Source organism: Scyliorhinus canicula, chromosome 4, assembly GCF_902713615.1.
Source record: "Scyliorhinus canicula chromosome 4, sScyCan1.1, whole genome shotgun sequence".
Lineage (NCBI taxonomy): Eukaryota > Metazoa > Chordata > Chondrichthyes > Carcharhiniformes > Scyliorhinidae > Scyliorhinus > Scyliorhinus canicula.
Genome location: NC_052149.1, coordinates 53,048,249 through 53,071,529, shown reverse-complemented (window position 1 = coordinate 53,071,529; position 23,281 = coordinate 53,048,249). Strand labels below are relative to the sequence as shown.

The window sequence follows — 23,281 nt, the reverse complement described above, 5'->3', positions numbered from 1 at the left end:
ACATTTTAGCCTCCCTACTTTCTGTGGTAGTGAATTTCACAGATTCACCACTCTCTGGGTGAAGAAATTTCTTCTCGCCTTACATAACCCTTATCCTCAACTATGACCCCTCGTTCTGGATTCCCACACCATTGGGAACATTCTTTCTGAATCTACCCTATCTAATCCTGATAGAATTTTGTATGTTTCTATGAGATCCCCTCTCACTCTTCTAAACTCCAATTAATATAATTATAACTGATTTAGCCTCTCGTCATATGGCATCCCGTCATCCCAGGAGAGACTAAATCGGTTGATCCACAAACTTCCACAGGCAGGTATCTCACTGAGGGACTCTACATTCAAACACCTACGGGTGGGAAGGTGCAATACATATGCACAAAACACACCAGAAAAATCTTGGACATGTGTCTTCAAGTGTAATGGTGTGATAAATCTTAATTGCTGACAGATAATCTCTTTGGCCCTGAAAATGGTCCTTTTGGAAGCGTGAGACCCATTCCTTCTCAGAATGTAGTTATTGTTGGAGAAATTCTTTATTTGTGGCTTTGACCTTTCTTAATTCAGTCTTTATTTCCTTTTCTTTATTTTACTTAATCTACATGATTTTAACTTCCATTTCCTGCTTCAAACTCTGCAGCTGAAGTTTTACAGGGTTGTGATGGTCCTGTCCACTGGCAGGAAAGTTGGGGGAAGTCTTGACTGAATTTTGTGGTCTGCTGGCAATTAACTGCCTGTAGTTGGAGCTTCAGCTCCTTCAGGGAGGATGTCCCATTTCCAAGAGCTGCTAAATCAAGAAGGCAGGCAGCTCTTCAGACCCAGGAGCGCTTCTGTGAGCGGCAGCACTGCTGGAACCGCAGCAGGTCAAGACTATCCAACATGGAGGAGGCCCTGGGATTGACGTGAGTTTTTGTGGGAGCCGTGAGGGGTGGGTGAATCATGAGGGCAAGGGAGGGTAGTTTTTCAGTGTGGGCCTTGGGAGGGCCACTGTTGACAAGCCCACAAGGAGGCTGCCAGCATGTACCTGTCTTGCAATGTAGCAAAGTGCCCACCTGCTGTGTGATGAATGTCGGAATTTCAGATACATTGTATTATATGTATTTGGTGCAGTAAGAGTTAAAAGCTTGGGATCATGTGTGATTGCTGCAGTCATGTTTTTAAAATTCCTGCTTTGAAAGACAGCTAGGCTTTTCAGAGACACAGATGGAATTAAAGCATTGCAGAAGTTTGGGCTAATTGACATTTATTCATATTAAGAAGGTAGATAATTAGAGACATTGTGTTCAGCTTAGTAAGATTATGCAGTTAATGGGAGGAACCAGGGGCTGAAGCAGTCAGGTGTTAACGTTTGATAGTTTTTGGCTGGAAGGAGGACAGAGGATTTCTGAAGAATACAGCCAGAGATTCTGCATTATTCTGATAAGGTGCCAGGTGTTTTTCTTTCAAGCAGTTTCAAAAGATCTCTCAAAGTGGAGTATCTAGGACACCTCTATACAGCATATATTCTTATGTGTATATATATATATATATATATGTATTTTTATACTGTATTTAAAATTGGATTATGACCTGAGACCGTTATTGTTATTTGCGTGAAAATAAAGGTAGCAGCTGAGGGTTATTGTGTCACTGTATTGGTTAGCATTGTTTAAGGAGTAATTGCAAGCTATTGTCTTGTGTGATGTTAAATATATTTTAATATTGTGTTAGTAATGAAGTTTGTTTCAATATACCATATCCCTATTTTGCGTGAAATCACTCCTGGAACGAGGTACACTTTCCTCAGTGTTACAAAATTAAAATAAAATATTGGGGTTTAGATATAGAGAAATACAGCACAGAACAGACCCTTCGGCCCACGATGTTGTGCTGAACTTTTGTCCTAGGTTAATCATAGAATTTTGGACACTAAGGGCAATTTATCATGGCCAATCCACCCAACCTGCACATCTTTGGACTGTGGGAGGAAACCGGAGTACCAGGAGGAAACCCACGCACATACGGGGAGGATGTGCAGACTCCACACAGACAGTGACCCAAGTCAAAATCGAACTTGGGACCCTGGAGCTTGTTGCTCGTTCTGGGTGAGTGTGCTTGACACTCAATTTGGCTCTGTTCCGTTACTTAGCTCTGGAGTCGCCAGGTATTGTTAAGATACCGCCACAAGTTTCAAGGTCAAGTTCAAAGCAATAAAACCATACACCAATTAGTAAGTTCAAACAAATGAGTTTATTATAATACAATTATAATCTACTCATGCACACGCTAAGATGACTAAACTATTCCTACCACTAAATAAACCAATACTTATCTTAAAGGGAACTGCCGGATCAGGGGACAAGGCTTCTTGCTCTGCACTGGTCCGCAGGCTTCAGGTTGGTACGGGTTAAAAGGGGTCAGGAGTGTCTATCTCTGGTAGCGATTGTTGTGAGACACTTACTTGCTGGCGGCTGCTGTCCCAAACCTCTCCTCTCTCTCGGTCAAGGTCTTCTTCGGTAAAAGGCTGGTCAAGAGAGGAGGGCTGGTCAAGAAGAACGAACTAACCTTGGGACCTGTCTTTTATAGGTCCTAGGGCTTCGTGCCCTTTTGGGCGGTCCCTCTACCTGCTGGGAATCGATTGGGTCTCTTCCCAATCAATTTGTTTGAATCCCCCCAATACTGAGGCTGTCCCTCGGTTACTGGGGGGGCCTTCAGGTGCTTTGTTTTCAAAACCCGCTGGTGCCGGGGTGTCTGGTTTCCCATACACTGTTGCAATCACTTCCCTATTTGTGTCCATTGTCCCTGGGATCGTTCCATTACTATGTTAACTATCCCGGAGATTGCCTCATTAGTATGCGGAATGTTCGTTTTGGTGCTGTCTGCTCTCTTAGCAGACAGAATACACATTGGCTTGGTGCAGCCTGCTTGTGCTGCAAACTTTGTCCATTTTAACCTGCAAGCTTTGCGTTCCTCCATTTTGTATTGAGGGAATGGCCAACTTCGGTGGCTGCAAGCTGTGAAGCAATTGTGCTATCCACAATGCTACCGTGCTGCCCTTCAGAAGAAATTAATCTACACTCCATTATTCCACCCTAATCCATGTATCTATCCAATAGCCGCTTGAAGGTCCCTAACGTTTCCGACTCAACTACTTCCACAGGCAGTGCATTCCATGCCCCCACTACTCTCTGGGTAAAGAACCTACCTCTGACATCCCCCCTATATCTTTCACCATTTACCTTTGTTCCACCCGGGGAAAAAGTCTCTGACTGTCTACTCCATCTATTCCCCTGATCATCTTATAAACCTCTATCAAGTCGCCCCTCATCCTTCTCCATTCTAATGAGAAAAGGCCAGTCCAGTAGTTTCTGTCCAGTATCCTAGCATTGTAATAGCTGCTGGTAAATTACCAGTGGTAGTAGGCAGAGGCTCTTGATTGGCCTCTTAAGGAGCTCAATTGACCTAAGGGAGAGAGGGCCATCACCATTGCCACCCCAGGTAAAATGCCTCAACACCATGCGTATAAGGTCATCTTGAATGGATTCTGCTTTGTTGAGTCTTTATTGAGAGGAAAAATTTACATGCATCATTCGATAGCACAAAAAAATTTCAACATTCAAAACAAAGCTTAGCTTTTATATTTCATCTTTCAGGACTTTAGGGTGTACTTAGGAAGTGTAGTCACTGTTTAAATGTAGGAAATACAGCAAACAATTTGCCAGTGATCTCCCATGAACAGCAATGTGATAATCCTTTTTACTGATGTTGATTGAGGGATAAATATTGTCAGCACAGGTGATAGCTCCCCTGCTGCTCTTTAAAATAGTGCTGTGGGATCTTTTGCACTTGAGACTGGGCCTCAGAGTTTATGTCTCATCTTAATGAATGTACTTCTGACAGTGTATCACACCTTTATTACTGGGCTGGAGTGCCAGTCTTGATTAATTTCTCTTGTCTCTGCAATGGGACTTGAAACCAGAAGTGGGAATGTTACCATCTGAGCCATGACTCACACTAAAAGAAAAATGCATAACTGGAACTCAAGCCTGAGTAATATTAAAGAGAAATTGCTGGGAATATTCAGCATATCGTTTTAGAATAAAAGGAAGATGTATGGGGAAATGTAATATTGCAAAATACATGTTTGCATTGAAGAACTAATAATTGTGATGTTATTCAGTACTTCATTTACAGGTGAATGGGTGAAAATAATTTCCTCCATGTGTAAATTGAGCCAGCATGCAGCAACCACCATTTAACTTAATAAAATTGATTGATTGAGTGATATTTATTGTCACATGTACCGAAGTACAGTGAAAAGTATTTTTCTGTGGCCAAGGGAACGTACAGAGTGCGTACATAGTAGGCAAAAGAATAAGCAACAGAGTACATTGACAGTGTTGCATCAATAATTAGTGATTAGTTACAGTGCGGAACAAGGCCAAACAAGAGCAGCATAGGGCGCCGTGAATGGTGTTCCTACAGCGAAAAGATTAGTCCAAAGGAGAGTCGTTAAGGAGTCTAGTAACTGTGGGGAAGAAGCTGTTCCTATGTCTGGATGTGCAGGTCTTCAGACTTCTGTATCTTCTGTCTGATGGAAGAATCTGGAAGAAGGCAAAGCCTGGGTGTGAGGGGTCTCAGAAAATGCTGTCTGCCTTTCTGAGGCAGTGAGAGGTGTATACAGAATCAATGGGAGGATGTCAAGCCTGTGTGATGCATTGGGCTGAGTTCATCACACTCTGTAGTTTCTTGCGATCTTGGGCCAAGCAGTTGCCGTACTAAACTGTAATGCAGCCGGATAGGATGCTCTCTATGGCATACCTGCAGAAGTTTGTGAAAGTTGATGCAGACATGCCGAATTTCTTTAGCTTCTGTCGGAAGTAGAGACGTTGTTGGGCTTTCTTGACTGTTGCATCAACGTGAGTGGACCAGGACAGACTGTTGGTGATAGTGACCCCCAGGAACTTAAAGCTATCGGCCATCTCTACTTCGGAGCCATTGATGTAGGGGGGGGTGCCGTGTTATGCTTCCTGAAGTCGATGATCAGTTCCTTGGTCTTTCCGCATTTAGAGAGAGGTTATTTTCGGTACACCATGCAACCAAGTGATCTCTCTACCTTCTGTAGTCTGATTCGTCGTTGCTTAAGATACGACCCACCACAGTCGTATCATCTGCAAACTTATAAATTGAGTTGGAGTTGAATCTCGCCACACAGTCGTGTGTGTGTACAGGGAGTACAGTAGAGGACCGAGCACACTTCCTTGCAGGGCCCTGGGGTTGAGGACTATTGTGGAGGAGGTGCTGTTGCCTATCCTGACAGATTGCGGTCTGTTGGTGAGGAAGTCAAGTATCCAGCTGCACAGGGAGGGGTCAAGTCCAAGATTGCGGAGCTTGGTTATTAGTCTTGTTGGGATAATGGTGTTGAAGGCCTCAAAGATCGGATACTCTGTGCATCGTTGAACTGGGCCAATCTTTAAACTCAATTGGGAACTCCCCTCCCACTTCTTGCTCAGGACCGGGTTTAGAGACTCACCTTGCCTGACTCCTGCCTCCCGAATTTGTCAGGATAAAAGACACACCATACAGCAGGATCTCAATGTCTCGAAGGCGGGCGCTTACCAGGGAAAGTTCTCTTCTGAATTCAAGAACTTTGGTGCGCCTTGACCATTCTCCCAAGGATGCAGTGCAAATCTTCAATGTAAGCTCTAAAGACATGCATCACAAAACCAAGCTCTTCATCCAGACTAACATTCTCAATGCCAGCTATCATCCGGATATACACAGCATCGTCGAGCCAAAACCCTGCTCACCAGCAACAAGGCCGCTGCAAGCTGGGCCCCACCCCAGACCAATCCGACCAGAACAGTTAAACAAGGATTTTCTGCAATTTGCTTCACTTTGCAAAGCACCTATCAGGACCCTCCACGGACACAGCGCAAGACATGTATCCCTAGAAAAGACAAATATGAAATATGCACCGGGATAAAATGAAGAATTACAAGATGAACAGAGCCAGAGCTTGCAAAAATGCAGTTGCCCCGTGTGATCTCTTCACCCCCCCCCCCCCCCCACACACACCTTTGCATATATTTTAAACCATGTAATTGAAATTGTTTCTGGTAACCACCTTAATTCATATAGCTGAGGACAAAGGAGAGAATGGAGCAGATACCAAGCTTTTGTGGCATAATTCAAACAAATTATCAAAATCTTGGTTAAATATATGGTTTGGAGAGCTTTTGGGGAGCTGGATTGAGTTCCATGCAGTAGTGATGAGATGATTAGATCCAAGTGACGGAGATGCACCGGTGAGAGTCGGGGGATGCAGGAGGAGGACAAAAAGATTGGAAGGTTTGTAGGAGTTAGACGTGCTGAGACCCTGAAACGATTATCTGGATGAAAATGGGGATTTTAAATTCACTAAACTGTAAATAGAATTTCATAGAATTTACAGTGCAGAAGGAGGCCATTCGGCCCATCGAGTCTGCACCGGCTTTTGGAAAGAGCACCCTACCCAAGGTCAACACCGCCACCCTATCCCCATAACCCAGTAATCCCACCCAACACTAAGGGCAATTTTGGACACTAAGGGCAATTTATCAGGGCCAATCCACCTAACCTGCACATCTTTGGACTGTGGGAGGAAACCGGAGCACCCCGAGGAAACCCACCTACACACGGGGAGGATGTGCAGACTCCGCACAGACAGTGACCCAAGCTGGAATCGAACCTGGGACCCTGGAGCTGTGAAGCAGTTGTGCTATCAGGAATGATCCTGGTGATGGGAGAGTTTAGTGTGTAACAGAATATAGGCATTGAAATTTTGGACGTGGTGGATTAACAAAGGAAGGAGAAATTTGCAGAAAATCAATCTAAAGATGATAAAGAAATGGTGAAAATTGTTATGACCAGGTGCAAAGGAATGAACTGACTCCCGACTATTCAACCCCCTTTTGGTAACAACAAACATCTTAAGTTTCTTTTTCATGAGGCTGTAGCTTTTCCGAATCCAAATGTATTTAACTACTTACAGCAAGAAATAAGGAACCAATCAAATGAGGTTTTCTTGTTAAAGAAAGAGCAAATTTGTTAACCTGAGAACAGAATCGGTATCAAAAATTAAGGAAACTACGGCCCAATAAAAAATGTTAACGAATGTACGATTAGTTGCCCATTGATTTTCCTTGAGGTGTATATTTTAAACATTGCAACCGGTTTAGGTTAGCTGATTTCTTGGATGTGGTCGGATGGGGGAGATGTAATTACTGTGAGATCTCAATTTGCTGGTCGGTGTTCTAATAGCTGACTTCTTGAACCAGGTGACGCACACTTTTTCCAAGGAGAGCACAGCTTTTCAGCCTGTTTACTCTGCTGAAAACGTTCTTGATATTCCCTATGTTACTTGCAATCTCTCTGCAGTAGCTGCTGACTGACCTGTTCCACTTTACACATTGTGTATTTCCAAGGAGTTTTGGGAGGCCTGTTTGCAGCAGCCAATGGTTCAGTATTCAGCACTTTGCATTTTAATGCATCTTCCTTGGACAGTTACAAGTGTTGATGGATTTCTGAATTATAGGAAATTGTCCCTCTCTTCACACTTCCCTGAGGATGTCTGGGAAGGTGGCCTTGCATTTTAAGTCTGTTCTATCTCATTACAAATTGCAAAATTTATAGTCCATTGAATGTTGAAAAAGTCATATTTTCAAAAATAAAAGGGACATGGGTTTCAGCAACAGTTAAGTTCAGGGAGAGATGTGGACAGTATTGTAATATGCTTGGATGGCAAATGAGATATGGAGCATGTAGCATTGTAGCTCTGAAAATGGCAGTCCTTCACTTGGCTCGTGCAAGGTCATTGCCGAATGTTTCAGGGTGCATTTGGATGCAAGATCTGTTTGGGAAATTTCATCAACCTGGATTACATTTTCTTGGAAAAAGTAATTGATTCACAGGGCAAATGTGCAACAGACTCCAATTTCAAATAGTGAATTGTAGATAAAATATTATTAATACAAGTATTGGCCTATTATCTCCATTGGTTCAATTAAAGTTTTACCAAAATTTCGCTTTTTTAAATATGTTTTCACAGCCCGTGATGCTGATGAGAGAGAGCAGTGGATTCATGCATTAGAGGAAACCATTCTGCGTCACACTCTGCAGTTCAGGGTAAGTTCCTTGTATTAGGTTAGAATTGTCTCATCTCTGTGGGTATTAGTTTCTGTATTATTTCCAGTGAAACTATGTTGTTGCAGTTGTGGTTAGAGCACTGTAGTGTTGAAAATCGGTGCTGTAAATCAGTGCTTGTGCACTGCTCTTGTAATAAAGTGCAGTATAATGATGAATGAAAGCTCTGAATGTTGACTTTGTATCACTGCTGCAGATTGATACTTAAGTTGTTGCATGGAGTCAAATGGCACAATTCATTGTAGTTGTTTTGGAGGGAAAAGTTTATTCTGGTACTCCTGTCGGGACCGCTTCAAGCCTGAGGACTTGAATGAAAATCGCTTATTGTCACAAGTGGGCTTCAAATGAAGGTACTGTGAAAATCCCCTAGTCACCACATTCCGGCGCCTGTTCAAGGAGGCTGGTACGGGAATTGAACCATGCTGCTGGCCTGCCTTGTCTGCTTTAAAAGCCAGCTCTTTAGCCCTGTGCTAAACCAGCCCCTTATTTTAATATCAGGGATTTTTAATTGACAGGAGAAAAGCCAAATGCTGCTTTGATGTCAAAGGCAGTCACTTCCATTTCACCTGTAGTGTTCAGCTCTTTTGTCATGTTTGAACCAAGGCTGTAATGAGGTCAGGACAAAGCAGCTGTTTGATTGCTCCCCCTTCCACAAATATGGTGTGCGCCATCTACAAGATGCACTGTTGTAACTTACTAAAGTTCTTTAGACAACACCCTCCAAACCCATGGCCACTATCATCTAGAAGGACGATCAGCACATACCTGGGAATCCCACCAGCTGAAGGTTCTCTTCAAGTCACTCACCACCCTGACTTGGAAATATATCGCCGCTCCTTCACTGTCGCTGGGGCAACATCCCTAACTCCCTCCCTAACAGTACAGTGGGTGTACCTACACCCCGAGGACTGCAGCGGTTCAAGAAGGCAACTCACCACCACTTTCTGAAGGGCAACTAGGGATGGGCAATAAATGCTGGCCTAACCAACGATGCCCATATCACGTAAATGAACAAAGCAAAAGGAGTGGAGTGACCCTGGCGAAACCCAAACTGAACATCAGTGAGCTGAGTAAGTGCCAACAAAAAAAATATAATGCTTCAATGTTTCAGTTAAATTTTTTTTCTCTGTGTACACTGAAATCTGTCATTTAAGAGTCATATTGGTCTTGATGTTAACAGGGAAGCAGGGAGAGAACAATGTTCCTGTTGGGAAACTGGAAATGCTGGGAAGGCAGAGGAACCTGTTGAAATTGAACACCAAGAACTCATTAGATTAGGATTTTTAAAAACTCTCTGCTTTCCCACTCCTCACCCGCCAATCGTGGCAGGTGGCCAGATGTTTGGATTCGGAGCTACAAGTACTTAAGATAGGCAGTCAACTATTTGTAAGTCATTTTAAGATAGTGAAGCAACAGTTCAGATACAATGCATTAATTCTTTAGGCAGAAAAGGTATGCGACCTTTGTTAATATACCCTTTTCCTGGGAACTTGTAACTTACCCAGTGTCAATCACCCATTTAAACCCTTCCGACCAATGGGTATAGGACCCAAAATGTCAGGGTGGTTCCCTCCTCCCCTGTTCATTACCCTGCTTGAGGTCAAGTTTTTAGTTTACATCAGGCTGAGGTCATTTCCTGGCCCTTTCCGAACACTTGCAATGATAAGTGGGCACACAAGATGGTATGCTACCAACTGTCAACATGGCAGCCTGAACCAAGTGACCCTGACCTTTCCAGATACTGTTAGAAATTGCCTTTCCAAAGAGAGAATCAATGCTGTTTCACCAAGCTCATCAAGTTCTATACTGTACCAAAAATACCAACTAACTAAAGACCTCAATTTCTTGCAGTTGGTCGGCTGCCAGATGGGAAAGCCTGGTAGGAAGCAATTAACTGACCAATAAGGATGGTCCCTGGCTGTTTTTAAAAAATCTTTTCCAATTAAGGGGTAATTTAGTGTGGCCAATTCACCTACCGTGCACATCATTTTGGGTTGTGGGGGCGAAACCCACGCAGACACTGGGAGAATGTGCAAACTCCACACGGACAGTGACCCGGGGCCGGGATTGAACCCGGGTCCTCGGTGCCGTAAGACCACAGTGCTAACCACTGTGCCACCCTGCTGCCCATAGATCCCTGGCTGTTGAGGAGATTGAGCTTTAGTGTGGAAGCAGCAACCATGGCAATGAGGATGGAGGGAGAGATCATAAGGGGTGTTGTGGGGGAAAGGGGGACTTTGACTGTCCAGGGAGGGAGTTATCGTTGGAGGTTGGGGAGGCCACAACATGTTGGGGGGTTGGCACTTTCAAAACCTCAAACAATGCTGAGCCATTGGAATAATTTCCTTCTCTGGATCAGAGTTGTGTGCAGACCTTGACTCAGTAATATCTTCTTCAATCAGAAGGTTGTAGGCTCAAACACCAATTCATAATATGAGAGCATAATTTGAGCTGAAATGTGCAAAACTGAATGAATGCTGCATTTGCGGTTCTGCCATTTTACAGATAAGACATTAAACCAAAGCCCTCTCTACCCTCTCGGGTGGATGTAAATGATTCTGTGGCATTATTCCACAAGAATAAAGGAGATATTCTAATGTTCTGGCCAATATTGATCCCTCAGTCAAAAGCACTAAAACACATTGGGCGTGATTCTCTGGTCTCATTTCGCTCTCACTTGAGCGAAACGAGGCCGGTGAATAGCGGGAGAGGCCGAAAGGAGAACTTCGTCAGGTGTCAAACAGTTTGCGATGCAACCGGGCCGCTCCCATAGGCGAAATCGGGATCTTGCCATAATGTGGCGTGAAACCAATTGTCACCACTTAAGCCCTATTTCCATACAATTAACAGGAGCCACCCCTTGTCCAACGGCCTCCCATGATTCATCGGCCTCCTCAGCAAGTAGTCACGCTGGTGCTGATTAGCATTTCTTTTTAAGAATGTGAACCTAGGGAAAGGGCTTTTGTGGGGAGCCGAGGAGGTGAGTAGCCATCTTTGCTCACAAGTAAAGAGCCCATGGGCGTTGGTTCTTGGAGGATAACAGGTACCCGCTAAGGACCTGGCTAATGTTGACAGTACTGAGACCGGAGACCTGGTACAACGAGGCACATGCGGCCACCCAGGTTGTCACAGAGTAAAGCATCAGACTCCAGTACACCCCGTGGAGGGCCACCCGCTTTGTAGTGGTCTCCACAACCTCGCTCCGAAGCGGGGCAATAAGATGGAGGTTGGGGATGAGGATCATAAGGATCACCTCAGAGGAGGACGAGGATGATGAGGTGGCGCCAGACCAGTAGGGGCTGGAGGACAAGCCCTGGGAGGAATAATAATCTTTATTATTGTCACAAGTAGGCTGTGACAATAAGTTGCTGTGAAAATCACCTAGTCGCCACATTCCAGCGCCTGCTCGGCTACACGGAGGGAGAATTCAAAATGCCCAAATTACCTATTTGCGTCGCTGGCCGAGCGCCAGGAAGCTCACGGCAATTCCTGCTCACTACCACACTTGGACATGAGAATCGTGTCCATTATCTCATTGATGCTTGTAGTTCCTGGCTGTGTGTTACTGCCTATCCCCGCGTTATAAGAGTATCTATACTTCAAATGTACTTCACTGGCTGTGATGTCCTGAGGTTATGAAAGGTGCAATATAGCTTTTCCATGCAAGGTCTTGTCCTGAGTTGGTTCTTCTTCCATCGTGTTTATACACTTGCTTGTTTTATATGACACTATGTGTTTAGAGTTTTAAATGGTGCAGTTTGAATATATTTTCTTAAAGCAGTTCTGTAAAAGCTTTTGAAATTTTTCTTGCTTTCCAGCTGAACTTTGATCTTGGAAAGTCATTGAATTACAATTGCAGCTGGTGATTTGTATTTTTCGTTATCAGTTGTCCCAGTCTCAGTGGTTTATGTTGGCACCCAGCTTCCAAGGCATGATTGACTCTTGGATATTTTCTATTCTGTTGACGAGTAATTGCATAAGCATGAAACCTGCTCCTAGGCTCATCAAAAAGCACTGTCGTCACCATTTGATTTAAAAAATATTTTTATTGAAGTTTTTCCATTTTAACAAATAGTGCAACAAAAACTCACAATATAGCACAGCATAAATGTCTCAGCATACATCAATACAGAAGAGGACAGGAGAACAACAAAGATTTGGAGGTTAGGTGGATTGACCATGCTAAATTGCGCCTTAGTGTCCAAAGGTTAGGTGGGGTTATAGGGTTAGGACGGGGGAGTGGGTCCAGGTAAGGCGCTCTTTCTGAGGATTGGGGCAGACTTGATGGAATGATTAGCCTCCTGGACTGTGGGGATACTATAATACACATGGGGCGGAATTCTCCGCTCCCGGGAAAAATCGGGAAGGCCGTCGTGAACTCTGCCGAGTTTCACGACGGCCTCGGAGGCCGCTCCTCTCACCTTATTCACCCCCACCCGGGGGGCTAGGAGTGGCGCTCCATTATTCTCGGCCGCCGAGCCTTGCGCGGGCCAGTCCCCTCCCGAGCACGGCCGTGGTGCTCACTCCCCTCTCCGCCCCCCACAATCTTCAAACGGGCCTTTGGCGCCCATGTTCACGACGGCAGCGACCAGGTGTGGTTGCCGCCGTCGTGAACTGGTCGCGAACGGCAGGCCGCTCGGCCCATCCGGGCCGGAGAATCGCTGATCGCCCTGAAAAGCGGCGATTCTTCCGAGCGGGGGGTGGGAGAATCGCGGGGGGCGCCAGGGGGGCGTGAAATGAGTTGCCCGGCCCTCCCGCGATTCTCCCACCCGGCGTGGGGAGCAGAGAATCGCGCCCTCGGTTCTGTATAATCATTAAGCTTGGTGCCTCAGTATGTACTCGTGGATATATTAAAGAAGGAGGGAGAGGAGAAAAAGGCGAGGAAAAGATATCATAAAATGGCGCACACCTTCCCACATAGTGAGTGCTCGCACTGCCCACAAGACTCCAGCACAAGACCTTCACACCATGTTTCAGCACACGCCAGAACACAACTCCCTTAGCTCCAGTCGTACCAGAGGCATCAATAACACATCCTTACATCACCCTCTTGGATGCAAGATCTGGTTGTACTTTTGTACGATCGTCAGTGATTCTTTAACGGAGACAAAAATTACAGGAAATATTTGCAAGGACCTAGTTCTACATATAGCCACCATATGAAACAAATCCCCCAACTCCGGCACTGCAGTGAATGATCATCAATCCACACAATTACATGGCGAAGACCAGCAGAAGTTTATCCTGCTGGTTCGGATTATGATCGGTGCGGTCAGTACCTTCCAACTAACAATGACGGGATTTTAAAAAAAAAGTACCCCAAGACAAAAAGGGAAGAAAAAGCTGCTCATTCAAAGCCTCATCCAGACTCACAGGACATTCGGCCCAGAAGAAACCTCCCAAGCATAAGGGGGGACAACAGGATAGCAACCACAGTACAAGACCTGTCCTGGCGCCTCACACACAGGAGTCAGGAAACCCAGAACCTGCCAGGTCACTACACACCGCCTCACTCCTCTCTCACCACATCTGAGACAGTGCATCATCAGCAGAAGGTTCACACCATTCTCCAGCAAGGAGACCCTACCCACAAGGAGAAGAAGATTCAAGAAGACATTGTTATGGTACATGGACCAAACACCAATTCAATATTAGGAAATTGGACAAGACCCCAAGAATTTTTTAATTTTGTAAACTGATGAAAGGCTACTCCATTCCAGGAGTGATTCCACTGACAACTGGGATCTTTGATATTAAAACAGACTTATATAAATATACTAAATTGTGTCCTGCATCGGTGCGCTACTACCCAAATAAGGAAAAGGAACCCCCAAAAGAGAGGAACACCAGGATTAGCCAAAGAATGCCAGACTAGGACGAGCATCGTCCACCATCACAAAAGGGATACAAGGGCAGAGTAGAATAGCCTCAACAGAGACAAAACACTGCTTCCCTGGGGGAGCCCTGACTTCCAAAAGGAGGGTATTCAAGAAATCACTGTATCAGTCCACTTGGAGGAGGTCGCCTGTCTCTCCCACTCAGCGTATCCTCAATTCAAAGAAGGGCTTGAACAACACCAATCCACAGCACCCAGACTTTCACTCAAACTCTAGAACCCATAAGTTATTACCTCCTCAGTGAAACCCTATCTCAAGACGGGGAGCAAACCAGGAAGCCCCAAAAGGGGAAAACTCTGGGAAGGGAAACACTCTCCTCCATCCAACAAACCCTCTGCCTGACCAAGGTAAACCCAATTACTCCTGCCCTAACCTACCTGATCAAATGTCTACTGACACTACCCACGCATCCAAGAAAATATTGAAGAAGACAAGCCAAACCAGGGTTAACCGATTACACCCAAGCATGCACCATTACACATTTTCCCTATTCCAACAACTCCAGAGATGCCAACCATAAGGAAGAATCATGAGGAACCCAGTCCTCTCTAGGATACATGATCTGTCCAAACTTTTGTAGGAAATGAGCACTGATTCCATAAACCCCAAATCACAAAAATACAAAAGCAAGGACACAGTTCTAACTGAGTGCTTTCCTCATCCATAGTGAGGACTTGCATAGCCATACCAGCCACTACCCTCCAATGGTGCCACTCAACTTCTCTGAAAACAAAATGAGAGGTATCTGAAGTGTGCTCCCTCTTTATACAAGGATTACAGCACAGAGAAAAAAGGCAAGACTATGCACAAACTTCATTTCACACTACTGACTCAGTATGGTTTTTGCCTTGAGAGGATAACAGGTGACCACTGCCTCTGTGCTCATGGACCCTTGCCAGGAAAAAGGACAATGACATACAATCAGTGGCATAGTCACAAGGAAATAAAGTTCAAGATTATTGATGAGCTACAGGATAATCCGGAAAGGCCAAATCTACGAAAAAGCTGTTGTCCTGGCACCCAGGCTGCAAGAAGCCTAGGCCTTGGCAGGAGGCGACGACTTCCAACTCCCCTTGATGACCATCAATGACAAGACAACACAAGGCCGGTGATCAGGGTCTCCGACAGATCCCATGCCTCAAAGACCAGTTACAATGTGCTCCATTGAACTCAAAATGCCCAGCTGTCAAGTTGAGATTGTGAAAGCATGGCAATCAATTCTCAGATTTGACCGGGTACTTGTCACCCGCTCCCCTCACAGAGTTGGGTGCAATGACGTTCCCGCACAACCCCAACTCCCCGAATCAGTCAGGATAAATGTCATACCATACAACAGGATTTCCAAGGACCGAAGGCTAGCCCTCACCGGTGAGATTGCCCCATCGAGCAACAGCATTCTTTTCTCTGTTGCCATTCCGCTTCCACTATTCTCTCCAGGATATTTTGCCAAAGCGAGCACCAACAACCTGTGACGTGGAGCCAAGACTATCGTCCACAATATCATTCAAAATGGCAGCCATTATTGTAATGCTGACAGGACTGCCGGGGGAAGCAAAACTGCCATAGCAAGCTGGGCCCCACCCCACCGCCTCCAATCAGATGAGGATATTTTTAACTTGACTAAGCTCCTCCATCACCAAAATCCCCCCGGGACATACTGCAAGACATATGCACCAAAAGCAAATAATGATGGGATGTGAATAAGGATTAAAAGACTAGTAGCACCTGCTGCTTCCCCACTCAAATCACATGACCCCCCCCCCCCCCCCCCCCCCGGCACCACCACCTCCATTTAATCTTTTAAAGCAATCTTACAAAGCAAGAAAAGTGCCCTCAACCTCTCTGCTAAGTGACTTAGAATTTTGATGTGTTGAAGAAATGATGGAAGCAGAGATAGCTTGTTTCATGTTTTAAGTTAATTCTGGTCCAGTGAAGGAATCATAGAGTATTTACTTGCAGTGCTTTGATATGATTGTGGACTTGTTTGAATTCTAACATTGTGTTTTGTATTACTTTTGTATTTGTATGTATTGGAAAGGATGAATATTTGATTATACCCATTAAATGATGCTACTCATTCTTTGCATGTATTTCAGCTTCCACATACAAACTTCCTCTCTAGCTGCCATATCAAATTTTAAAGATTTTGATTAGATTGCTCCTCAATTATAAATCAAATCAGTGACCAAAATGACACGCCACATTGAGTCTGACGAAAGCTCTGTTTAACTGAAGCATTATTTCCTAATTTTTCCACTCTCTCTCCGGTTAAAGACCAACATTTTATGAGCCCTTTTGACTACATTTTGTACCTCTCAGTAACTTTTTGTTGCTAGTAAATGGCCACTTCAATTGTAGACCAAGAAAAGTAGATGTATGCTGATAAATGTCTGTTTTAAAGCAATAGATTGTTTAAAAATTGGATTGCTCTTGGATAAATATATTGCAATGGAAATACAAAGTAATCTTCTTGACAAATACCTGCAATTCATCTAATCTCAGAATACTACAGTGCAGAAGAGGCCCTTCGGCCCATTGAGTCTGCACCGACACATGAAAAGCCCTAATCTGCCCACCTAATCCCATTTGCCAACACGTGGCGCATTGCCTTGAATGTTATGGTGTGCCAAGTACTTTTTAACCACCCTCCCACTCCCAGGCAGTGCATTCCAGACCGTCACCACTCTCTGGGTAAAATGTCTTTCCTCAAATTCCCCCTAAACCTCCCACCCCTCACTTTAAACTTGTGTCCCCATGTGACTGACCCTTCAACTGAGGGGAACAGTTGCTCCCTATCCACCCTGATTATGCCCCTCATAAGCTTGTAGTAATAATAATAATAATAATAATAATTGCTTATTGTCACAAGTAGGCTTCAATGAAGTAACTGTGAAAAGCCCCTTGTCGCCATATTCCAGCGCCTGATCGGGGAGGCCGTTACAGGAATTGAACCTGCGCTGCTGCCATGTTCTGCATTACAAGCCAGCTGTTTAGCCCACTGTGCTAACCAGCCTTTTGTACACCTCAATCAGGTCACCCCTCAGTCTTCTCTGCTCCAGAGAAAACAACCCAAACCTGTCCAACCTCTCTTTATAACGTAAATGTTCCATCCCAGGCAACACTCTGGTGAATCTTCTCGGCAGCCCCTCCACTGCAATTACATCCTTCCTATAATGTGGTGACCAGAATTGCACACAGTACTCCAGCTGTGGCCTTACCAAAGTTCTATACAGCAACATCATGACCGCCCTGCTTTTGTCATCTATGCCCGTCTGATTACAGCGAGTGTCCCATATGCCTTTTTCACCATCCTATTAACCTGCCTGTCTGCCTTCAGAGATCTGTTTCAAACACACTAAGGTCCCTTTGTTCTTGGAAACTTCCCAGTGTCAGACCATTCATAGTATACTTCTTTGCTAAATTACTCCTTCCAAAGTGTATTGCCTCATATTTTTCGGGGTTAAATTCCATCTGCCACTTATCCGTCCATTTGACCATCTACATAAATGACAAATTATAGGGGGCCCAGCATGATCCCTGTGTACGCCACTGGTTACTGGCTTTCAGACACTAAAGCAGCCGTCTATCATCACCCTCTGTCTCCTACCGCTCAGCCAATTATGAATCCACTTTATCAAATCACCCTGTATCCCATGTGAATTTGCCGCCTTGTCATGTGGGACCTTGTCAAAGGCTTTGCTGAAATTCATATAAACTACATCAACTTTACTACCCTCATCTACACACTTGGTTACATGCTCAAAAAATGCAATCAAATTTGTTGGACATGGCCACCCTCTGACAAAGCCATGTTGACTATTCCTGATCAAACCTTGTCTCTCCAAGTGGAGATAGATTCTCTCCTTCAGAATCTTCTTCAGTAGTTTCCCAACCACTGACGTGAGACCCACTGGTCTGTAGTTCCCTGGCTTGTCTCTACAACCTTTCTTAAATAGTGGGACCACATATCTGTCCTCTGGCACCTCCTCAGTGGCCAGAGAGGAATAAAACATTTGGGTCAGAGCCCCGGTAATCTCCTCCTTTGCCTCCCATAGCAGCCTGAGGCACAATTCATCCGGACCTGGATCTTTGTCCACTTTAAGTCCGCTAATACCTTGTCAATCCTATGACAAGTTGCTCAAGAACCTCACAATCTCTCTTCCTGAGTTCCGTAACTACCTCCTTATTCTCTTGGGTAAAGTCAGATGTAAAATATTTGTTCAACACCCTACTGATATCCTCTGGCTCCACCCACAGATTTCCCCCTTGGTCCTAAATCGGCCCTACCCTTTCCTTGCCTTTTCTCTTCTCATTGATATACTTATAGAATATCTTGGAATTTTATCTTCTTTTACCAGCCAGAACTTTCTCATATCCCCTCTTTTGCTCTCCTAAGTAATTTCAGCTCCATCCTGCATTTTCTGCACTCCACTAATATCCCTGCAGACTTGCTCCCCTTGTACTTTCTTTTCCTTCTCATCGTATCCTGAATGTCTCTGGTCATCCATGGTTCTCTGGGTTTGTTACACCTTCCTATTACCCTAGAGGGAACATATTGGGCCTGTACCCTCCCCATTTTATCTTTGACCCCCCCCCCCCCCCCCCCCCCCCATGCTCTTCTGTAGTTTTCCGCACAAGTAATATGTTTGTGTAAGTTTGTAAAACTCCAAATATATTTTTGTTTCAAGAATATCAAGTTAAATTGTGTAATTCTGATTCAGTGGATATTCACATACAAAAGCTGGAATGTTACATGATAGATTTTTGTCTTTACAACATGGGCATTCAACATCTCCTGAGTGAAGTGGAGAAATGAAAATTATGGAGGATAAGTTACATCTATGGTCTGCCACAACCCAGATGAATTTATGATTTAATTTCTCCTCAAAATGTATTCCTTTTTGTCTATTCTCTGGTGTAGGATTCATATTGGAGTTCTACTGGTGGTAATAGTCTTTCACTGCATTGCACAAAGATGTTGACGTTTAAATGTAAGCAAGCTTTGTGGTTTTGCTATTGGGGATGTTTGGAAGGACAAAATGACGGCTGAGGAACATGCACACTCACATGTGTCGAGGCCTTGGAGAGGATACAGCGATTTACTAGAATTAGGATGAAGAACTTCAGTTATGTGGAGATACAAGAGAAGATGGGATTGTTCTCTTTTGAGTAGAGAATGGTGGAGCAGATTCAACAGTAACTTTAAGAGGTAATTGGATATTCATTTGAAAAGGGATAAAAGCAGGGTGATGGGGAAAGAGCGGACCAATTAGACTAATTATGGGGCGGCAATGGTTAGCACTACTGCCTACAGTGCTGAGGACCTGGATTTGAATCCCAGTCCTGGATCACTGTAGGTGTGGAGTTTGTACATTTTCCCAGTGTCTGCGTGGGTTTCACCCCCACGACCCAAAGATGTGTAAGTTAAATGGATTGGTCACGCTAAATTGTCCCTTAATTGGAAAACTAAATAATTGGGTACTCTAAATTTTTTTTAAAAAATTGAACTAATTATGTATTTATTTCAAACAGCCAGCACAGGTATAATGGGCAAATGGCCTCCTGTGCTGTATGATTCTATACTTCTATACAGTACTTGTTCCTTCCAAGTAATTCTGAGTCCAGTTTTAGTGACCCACTGCCACCTGACTAAGATTGGCAAACAACAAAAATAGACTTTTCTGGGCACATAGCTCACTGCCACAATACATGACTGAACCAGGGCTGCAAATCAGCAAAATAGTGCCATTTCCCCCAATCATGCTCCAGACTGGGCATAATCTGTACAAAAACCACGGGCGTGATTCTAAGGGAAAAATTTCTCAGTTTCATTTGTGACAGGTTTTGTTGGGAGTTCCCCACCGCTATCTAACCACACTTAGTACCTTTTTTTGTGCCCTCGGGAGTTTTTACTAGGTAAAACCCACACTTAGAATTATTTTCGCCCCTGGGGAGCTGAACTCACTGGCCAGACCGGCTCCTCAAGAGATCAGCTGCCATTTCCAAAGGGTGCCCTGATCTCTAAGTGAGCTTGTGGGTCCCCACACACCCACCCGTGGACAATAGGCATTACCCCGCACACCTTCCATGATCCCATCCTGTAAACCCTCACCCCCACACATTCCAGAGGCACTTCAAATCCACCCTGGTTTAGCTCACTGAGCTAAATCGCTGGCTTTTAAAGCCGACCAAGCAGGCCAGCAGCACGGTTCGATTCCTGTACCAGCCTCCCCGGACAGGCGCCGGAATGTGGCGACTAGGGGCTTTTCACAGTAACTTCATTGAAGCCTACTCGTGACAATAAGCGATTTTCATTTTTCATTTTCGTTTCCTTTCATGGGCAGGGCCCCCCTCAGGCCCTGACCTCTGGCACTGGCGTCCTGGTAGTGCTCTTGCTGGCTTTGCAGTGCCATCCAGGCACCTTGGCAGTGCCAGGGTGGCAGTGCCAAGGTGCCTATATTCCAGGGGGCCACCATGCCCTGTCCCTGACCACCCAGAGACCTCCAATGGCTCGGGAGACACCCCGGGTGCTGTTCCACCTGGTCAATGTTTGTATAGACCAATACTGAATGGGGCCCGGCTGGGGACTCCCTGGGGAGGCCATTAGATGCCTGGAAGCCGGTAGATCCCGGGTGAGTATGTCTAAGTAGGTTTAAAACTTATGGTACATTTTAGGATATGGATAATAGAGTTTAAGATGCGCTTAAGTTGATGAAGGTTTGAAGATTGGAGGTGGCCCGAAGAGCTTTTGAATTACGTGGTGCGATTGTCCGGCCTTGTTGCGCTCTCGCTTGAGTGAAACGATGCTTGTGAATAGCGGGAGATGTGGAATATGGGAACTGTGCCGGCTGACGAACAATTTGTGATGCAACTAGCCCGTTGCCGTGTTCAAAATCTGGGTCCCGCCGTAGCGTGACGATAAACCAATAATCACACTTAAGCCCTAATTCCATTCGATCAACGGGACCCACCCCACATCCAATGGCCCCCTGTGATTCAGCAGCCTCCCCAGCAAGTGGTCACGCTGGCGCCGAGTAGTACTCCTTTTGGAAAAATATGAACCTGGCAGATGGGCTGCTCATACAAGTGTACACCATTGCCCCACTACCCCGATAGTGTAGCCTCACTATCTCCATCCTCACTCCGTCCCTCGTTCTCCCCCCTCATGCACACTCCACTCCTTACCCACGCCTTTCTTGCTCAACCACTATGTCTAGGTGTATTCCCAGTATACACATAAGAGGTTGAGGCAGCCAGCTGTCCTGTGGCCTTCGATCACCCCTGCAGATGTCCTCTGGGGCGGGGGGTTCCGGTGCACTTGGCGGTGGCACATGCAAATGTTCTGGGTGCTGGCTGTGAGATACAGCCTCATCAGAGGCGTGGAACACGGAGGCTGGTGGCCACCTTCGCCAGTCCGTAGGATGGGTCTGGGTTGCCACCCTGTGCCTCCTCCTCCCAGTCTCGGGGCGGAGGGGTGGCTGGTTTGGGTGCTGACTGCCCCTGCGACATCTTGCTCTGCCAGCCCTGGTAGCTCCCAATGTTTGCACCATGGTGTGGATGCCCTCGGTGATGCTCCTCAGTGATTGGGCCATCCTCTGAAGTGACTCGGCAATGCTCACTTACGACTGGGACAAGCTCCGCAGCGCATTAGCCATTCCCATCTGAGAGTGGGACATGTCCCGCAGTAACTCATCAAGAGGCAGCACGGTGGCACAGTGGTTAGCACAGTTGCCTCTCAGCTCCAGGGTCCCAGGTTCGATTCCTGGCTTGGGTCACTGCCTGTGCGGAGTTTGCACGTTCTCCCCGTGTCTGCGTTGGTTTCCTCCGGGTGCTCCAGGTTCCTCCCACGTCCAAATAGTGCAGGTTAACGATGGGTGGAATGGCCTCCTTGTGTGCTGTATGGATTCTATTTTATAAAAAAGTACTGTGGGTGGGGTGCGGTGGGTGGGGAGGGATGTGGACTGCTTCCTGCTGTAGAGGCTGGCAAGAAAACGCACCACATTGTCCGGCCCCGACCTAATTAATTATGCACCTGGTGTTGTACGTTGTATTCCATGTTTGAGCGAGCCTGATGGTGTGTAGTCTGTCATTGTGCCTGGGTGCCATATTAAACTCAAGCCAATATCCCTGATCCCCATTGAGGAAAGGTGGACCACCTGAAAATGAAGATAGATCTCCAGGAACATTCTGAGGCTGGAAGATGTACCCCCTCCAGGACACCTAATGTGGAAGTTCCACGAACAGATGCACCCCCAACCCACTGCTGTAGCATTCTAAATTCAGTGTTGCAGGTGCCCCAGGCATTGTTCAGATGAGTCCCGACGTCTCCATGTCAGTTATTCCACATGTGTTTCACACCGGCGTGTTTTCCCTTCGGCATTGCAGAGAACCTGGCATGTGGGGGTTTTGGGCCTTCTTTTTTCCCCCCTTTAACAGGATGCAAATGAGATTCTCATTGGCGGTTCTGAGCTGCCACGGCAGGCACCAGCGGAAGATTCCGCTATAATTCACATAGCCATGAAGCTGATTTATCTGAGCATCCCATCATCTTCTCTCCGCACATCTGTCACTGAACCTGCCGGTGGGGGCTTGTCAGCATACAGCCCTTAGTTTTCTTTTCCTTCTGTAAGTATTCTCTGGGGTAAAATACTTCAATTTATTTCATCATTCAGACCCTTTTAAGAAGAATTCAGATATTGTAATTATTGTAGTTTTAAAGTAGCTTGTGCAGCAGAGTAATTGTGAAATCACTACCAATAGGAGTGATGGGACATGTGTTTGAGCCCACGATTCACTGATACTGATTTTTAAAATTGTGTTGACAGAAATGGACTAATAAGGCTGGTAAATAATGTCTTTGATAGCAGTAATTAAGTTATGAAAAATCGGTGACGTGTCCACTGGTACCTCATTATGTTTTCCCAAATTTATTTTTGTATTCTTAGTAGTTTCTTAGGCTAGGTCTGTGCAATACCTATACCTGTTGTGTTTAATTTTGTTGTTTTTTTAATATAAATTTAAAGTACCCAATTCATTTTTTCCAATTAAGGGGCAATTTAGCGTCGCCAATCCACCTAGCCTGCACATCTTTGGGTTGTGGGGGTGAAACCCAAGCAAACATGGGGAGAATGTGCAAACTCCACACGGACAGTGACCCAGAGCCAGGATCGAACCTGGTACCTCTGTGCCATGAGGTAGCAGGACTAACCCACTGTGCTGCC

The 23,281-nt window shown here is 45.4% G+C and overlaps 1 protein-coding gene across 4 annotated transcripts in view; it reads left to right on the top strand.

The window, feature by feature from the left end:
* osbpl9 (oxysterol binding protein-like 9) overlaps window positions 1-23,281 on the top strand; it is a 291,865-nt gene that overhangs the window by 117,774 nt on the left and 150,810 nt on the right. For all 4 annotated transcript variants that reach the window (XM_038794259.1, XM_038794260.1, XM_038794261.1 and 1 more), the window contains one exon: window positions 8,069-8,145. In XM_038794259.1, the coding sequence (XP_038650187.1) occupies window positions 8,069-8,145 (77 nt within the window). The remainder of the gene's footprint in view (window positions 1-8,068; window positions 8,146-23,281) is intronic.